At 37.7% G+C, this 6061-nt stretch overlaps 1 protein-coding gene across 1 annotated transcript in view; it reads right to left on the bottom strand.

The window, feature by feature from the left end:
• Positions 1 to 1890: 1890 nt before the first annotated feature.
• The window catches only part of LOC107587972 (glucosidase 2 subunit beta-like), an 18382-nt gene continuing 14211 nt past the window's right edge, over positions 1891 to 6061 (bottom strand). Inside the window, exons 6-12 of the mRNA XM_016275958.1 lie at positions 5480 to 5570; positions 5300 to 5369; positions 4950 to 5039; positions 4797 to 4871; positions 3552 to 3651; positions 3298 to 3471; positions 1891 to 2095 (exon numbers count right to left, since the gene is read on the bottom strand). Of these exons, the coding sequence (XP_016131444.1) occupies positions 3325 to 3471; positions 3552 to 3651; positions 4797 to 4871; positions 4950 to 5039; positions 5300 to 5369; positions 5480 to 5570 (573 nt within the window). The 3' untranslated portion in view covers positions 1891 to 2095; positions 3298 to 3324. The remainder of the gene's footprint in view (positions 2096 to 3297; positions 3472 to 3551; positions 3652 to 4796; positions 4872 to 4949; positions 5040 to 5299; positions 5370 to 5479; positions 5571 to 6061) is intronic.

Below are 6061 nucleotides of genomic sequence, written 5' to 3'. Positions count from 1 at the left end.
ATCAATATAGCGCCAATGAACTTGTATTATTTGGGCGACTTTAAGCTTGTAGTTTTAACTTATTGTTAACTTAAAAACTATTTATTATCATTATTATGATTATTATTATTGCCTCGTATGAAAGTATGTTTTGTGTATATTTATGGTTTATTTCATTATATTTGCAAGTTTAAATGCATTTCATTTTGCCAAAATGTGGTTACACCTTTTAGTTTTTCTTTAAAGGGAACAAATAGATAAAAAAAAAGGAAATACATTAAAAAAAAAAAAAAAAAACTGAAAAAAAACTGCTTTAGAATTACAATTTGGAAAAGTTCTCCATAGGCAAAGAATGCACTGCTATATTAAACTAATTGAAGTGTATAAACATACATGCTGTGTGCTAGATGTTATGCCTTTAATGCCTGTGTTTTGTTTGTCTTGTTAAATGAAAACCTTTTGATTATTTAATCTAATCACAGTCTTGTTTTTCCAGCCACGTTCAGAACCCCATAGCGAGTCAGGGCCCGGGGCGAGGCCTGGGGGGGCGGGGCGAGGCGAGGTCCGGTCTACAGTCCGGACCAGCAGCCAGGCCTTAGGCTCAGTGTCCCTCACCAAAAACCTCTCACCCGCTGTCATACAGCCGTCAAACCGACTGAGAGAGCGGTCTAGAAAATAAAAGAGTCAGTGGGAGGGCTAGAGCGCAACGTTTAGCAGACGTGGGCGAAGAAAGCGCAGCGGGGGAGACGGGCCAAGCGAGGCGCTGAGCTAGATAAAGGGGTCAGTGGTCACTCTGTTTCTCAACCAGTTGTATTTTGTGTCAGTTAATTTAGGAGGGACACAGAGTTACTTAGCAATGTTCTTCTGAAACCATTTTCCAGGAATAACAGAACAATAACAGAATAAAACAAACGAACAATAACGATAATAAAAAAAAGATCAAAAGCAGAACTCCTGATCTCAGTGTCTGTGTGTCACGAAGAAAAATCTCATACTTCCAAACATAAAGAAACAAAGACAAACACACAACAAAGGGGGGAAAAAATAATAAACCTTTCAGTTTAGTTTAGGATATTTATTACTGGGATTTCAGCTGAAGACGCTTGAGGACTTTTTCATGGAATTGTTTAATTATTTGTACTTTACATGCCAGAAAAAATAAAAGATATGAATCTCAGTGTTTTCTTTGTGCCTGCATTTTTTTAGGGGGTTTGTAGGTGTACATCACATGCTGCTGCACTCATTCAGGACAAAATGAAATTCTTCATTCGATTTGAACTTGGTCAGTAAAGTTAACAAACAGCTTGATATTTAACAGGTTTACAACTTACAACAGTAAACAACAGGTAATGCTGAAGTTCATAGTCTAGTGTGTAAAACATTAACCTCAGTCAGCTAGCCAATGACAATTGAGGTTGTCCACTTCCTACACTAAACGTGTAATTATGCACTACTCTAAACCATTTTGTAGCATACAGTGTCAGCAGTGTTCACACTGAACAGTCCGAAATGAAAAAGTGCACTTCAAATAAGCAGATAATGCACTTAATTAACTGTTGCACTCGTGCTCAGGGGAAGGGGCTATTAAACTCTGATACTGGATGAAAAAATTCATACACTACACAGTAGACTAAATAGTACATAGTATTAGTGCATACTGAACAGTGCTGGGTAGATTACTTACAAAAGGTAGTCCATTACTGATTCCAGATTACATGACAAATATTGTAGTTAGTAACGTAATCTATTACATTACACATTTCAGGTAATATAATCAGACTACTTATGACCGAACATGTTTATCACATGGATTTATTTTGATTATTATTTTAGCTTCACATTTTAAAATTAATGAATAGCTTTTCTTTAAACTCAAACCGTATTTGTGAAACCTTGACGTAATGTAATGTTTTTTTTTTGTTGAATTTATTTCAAAATTATCCATGGAATGTAAAGAGATCAGATTCTACACCTGTAAAAACAACAAAACATTACAGTTTACCAAACTTAATGTTCTCCCAACTTCCAGCCTCATTTAGCTGATTCAAAACTAATGGAAGAGGTTCTTAAACAGCCTGAACAGGAAATGAAGTTAATGTTCCCACAGAGCAACAACCTACAGACCAGGAGAGAGAGAGAGAGGGGAAAAAAGTTAATATTGATTTGTCACCACACTCAAACATTTAATGTATTCTGAAGAACATAATGCACAATTAACTGCACTTTACAGTCATGAATTGATGATAATGCACAGTATACATCAGTATAGATGGAAAAGCTGATTTCAGGAAATTTGTAAGTTAGGCTTATCGTAAACTGAATAAAGTCAGTCAAAGATGTTTAAGAACAACTACAGACAAAACAAGATCTTTTGTATATAATACTTGAGATATGCACACTTGTTCCAGACAGCTAAAGGTTTTCCAAATTTGATATTAAAGGGGTCATATGATGCGATTTCAATTTTTCCTTTCTCTCTGGAGTGTTACAAGCTCTTGGTGAATAAAGAAGATCTGTAAAGTCGCAAAGACTAAAGTCTCAAATCCAAAGAGATATTCTTCATAAAAGTTAAGACTCGTCCACACCCTCCTAAAACGCCTCGTTTAAACATGCCCCCACATGTCTACGTCACGATGTGGGAAGATTTGCATAACGCCGCCCAAATGTTCGCGCAAAAAAAGAAGGCGTAACTTTATTGTTGCTGCCACCGCCGCCGCCATGTCGTGAAGACGTTGTGTGTTTCGTTGTGAAAGCGAAACTACTTTGTTTGGCCTTCCAAAAGAGGACACGACTAGAAATCAGTGGTTAAGTTGTATTTACAACACTGTTCCAGAACAGTTCAACCCAAATAGTCAGATGTGTGCAGCGCATTTTATGGAGGACTGTTTCCTGATCCTGGTAGAGTAGACTACAATGCCGGCTGTTCTGACTCACAGACTGTAAGTACGTGTTCCTATTTAAAGAATTTGCCACTGACGATTTAAACGCGAGTTTTGAGCAATGTAGAGTAGCGCTTGTTGTTTGTCATTTCTCCGATCACAAATGCAGACATGGTTTTATGTTTACGCAGCGCGATACGCAATGCAACGCAACGCGTAAAAAGACGGTATAAATCATTATAATCCGTAAATATGTCCTCACTGGATGCAACAAATGCCTCGTTTATAATGGGTTTTAATGTTTTTGTCTCGTCGCTCCGGCCGGACAGGGCATCATCACAATGTGGCCTTGAAGATAATTGAAAGATTAAGCCTTGTTTTTTCCATTAAGAGTGCTTTAAACATTTAAAATAGAGTTTGCATGTATTTTGTGGCACACCATGCATCATCAAGCAGAGCGTGGAGTCTAGAGCTCCTCGTGGCCGTGTGGCGAGAGGTCCATGTTGGCTGACTCTTGGCAAACTGCAGGAGTGGTGAATTCCATTAGGTATTCACAGCGACTCGGCTCCGACGTCGAGGTCACCACAGTCTCCTTCCCACAAGTCAGCTTCACCTACCACACAAAGATACACATAGCAGAAAAACTCCCAGCGTGAATAGCACAGTGGAAGTAATGAAGGAGCCGGTACTTACTGTAGTTGATCTGTTTGGACCTTGCCAGCACCCAGTGCCGTGCTCGTATTTCATCACCAAGTATTTATTATTTTCAGGCCCTGACCAACTTCCCCATGTCCTGAGAACATGAGCATCTCTTATTAAATACTGTCAAAAACACTCACACCATGATATTGCAAATGTGATGACAAAGTGATGTGATATTGAAGAGAGAGAGAAAAAAAAGCTTAAACCAGTCTAAAGTGGTTTGCTGGTCTTAACAGGTTTAAGCTGTTAACACCAATCAGGTGTTTAGTTGATTGCTATGGATGCACCATAAAAATAAAAAAAGCTCTATACTGTCTAAATAAAGATTTTTAACTTTTACTTCTATTTTCTGATATTAATGTGTCTGTGAGTCAGAGACCGTAAATTAGAGTAAATTACCGTAAAATAAAACACTAAAAAAAGTTAAATCTAAAAATGCTAGAAGTGAATTTAGACATTGAGGCATTACAACATTATAATGAACAGAATGACATTCATTCTGAGGTTTTCAAAAAAAAGATAATATTTAAAAGTGTTATTAAAATATTAAGAGTGTTAAAAATGAACTTTAAATGAGTGTTAAATAGCAGCAAAAAACAAAAAGGTATAAACGGTTCAATATCAATCAATATCAGTAAATAAAAAAAATTGCCTTGATATCCACTAATAGCCAATATGGTATTTATACTACCATTCAAAGGTTTTGATTTTTTTTAAAGGTTTTATTCATGTTTTTGAAAGAAGTGTCTTATTCTCACAAAGGCTGCATTTATTTGATCAAAATAAAAATAGTAATATTGTGAAATATTACATTTTAAAATAAATGTTTAAATGTTTTCCATCTTTATATATTTTAAAATGTAATTTATTCCTGTGATGCAAAGCTTTTTTTTCCCCAGTAGCATTACTCCAGTCTTCAGTGTCACATGGTTATTCAGAAATTATTCTAATATGCTGATTTGCTGCTCAAGAAACATTTCTGATTATGAATGTTAAAAACAAAAAAACATTTTTTGGGGAATAATTCGTGGAAACCATGACATTGTTTTTCTTTGATAAACAGAAAGTTAAAAAAACAGCACTGTAATCTTTATAAAAACTATAAAAGTCTTTACTGTTGCTTCTGATCAACTTAATGCATCCTTGCAGAATAAAAGTTTTAACTTAATTAACTGAAAAGTGGCCAAAAACTCTAAAACCAAACCACCCTGTTTTTTCCCCCACAATGCCTCTTACCCAAGGTTGGTCTCTGAGCCACCATACTTCGGTTTCTGTGAAACCCGGTTGAAAGGACAGAGTCTGTAGATGTACCTAAAAGCAAACAGAATACAGAAATAAATCACAGCACAAAAATATCATTCCAAAACAACAAACGCTGGTCTCACTTACTCGCTAGTGGTAAGCTCGTAGCACTGGCTGTACAGGTAAGTGAACTCCGCTTCAGGGCCGAAATCAAACGACAGCTCTTTTTCAATATTTCTGCAACACAATCAAAGGAAAACTCAACACAGTGCTCAGCAGCAGGGTCCCCGCGCACCAGCGTCAGAGAACACTGCAGATGCATTGAAGGACGCAAGTGATGCAACCATAAGTTGAACAAACAGCGCACTCTGATGTAAGCATACACTGACCAATGAGAATTTCAGGTGCATATGAAAAACCAGTTCGCTACACTCCCACTTGATTTCAAACTCAACTTCTTTCGACCGGTTCGTGGAAGATTGCAGCATTGAACAAACCTGATTTGATCGTCCATCTCCCGAAGAGCTTTTTCAGAATCCTCGAAGTCATCTCTGGCCTTCTGAGCAGCTGCGAACCAGAGAACAGTTGGTTAGCAGAGGAAAACAAAGAACAACTCGATGAGTACAAACGGATTTCTCTGTAACGTATTGATGAATAGGACTGGCAGCAGAGCCAACCATCGATGAGGGTCTGGGTGTCTGGGTCATAGGGTAGCATGGCTTCCCCATCTTCATGACTCTTCTCTGGAGTCTTAACGGTGGGCGGCACCTGCATATAAAGATAGAATTTTTACACCTGCACAGTACGGTGAGCATGAGTTATAGCACACTATGTTGTAAGACCTTTGCCATTGCGCCTTAGGACATGAGTTAAAGGTTACGGACTTTAAAGGGGTCATATCATGCGATTTCAATTTTTCCTTTCTCTTTGGAGTGTTACAAGCTCTTGGTGCATAAAGAAGATCTGTAAAGTTGCAAAGACTAAAGTCTCAAATCCAAAGAGATATTCTTTATAAAAGTTAAGAGTCAGCCACACCTACCTAAAACGGCTCGTTCTAACACGCCTCCACATTTCTACATCGCTCTGTGGGAAGATTTGCATAACACCGCCCAAATGTTCACACAAAGAAAGAAGGCGTAACTTTTATTCTCGCTGTAGTTTTGCTGTTTCCGCTGCCATGTCGTGAAGACGCTGTGTGTTTCATTGTGAAAGCGAAACTACTTTGTTTGGCCTTCCAAAAGAGGATGATATCTGCTTCG

The sequence above is a fragment of the Sinocyclocheilus grahami genome, unplaced genomic scaffold, assembly GCF_001515645.1.
Source record: "Sinocyclocheilus grahami isolate Dianchi unplaced genomic scaffold, SAMN03320097.WGS_v1.1 scaffold97.1, whole genome shotgun sequence".
Lineage (NCBI taxonomy): Eukaryota > Metazoa > Chordata > Actinopteri > Cypriniformes > Cyprinidae > Sinocyclocheilus > Sinocyclocheilus grahami.
Note: the sequence above shows the minus strand (reverse complement) of the source record. Positions and strands in the feature narration are given on the sequence as shown.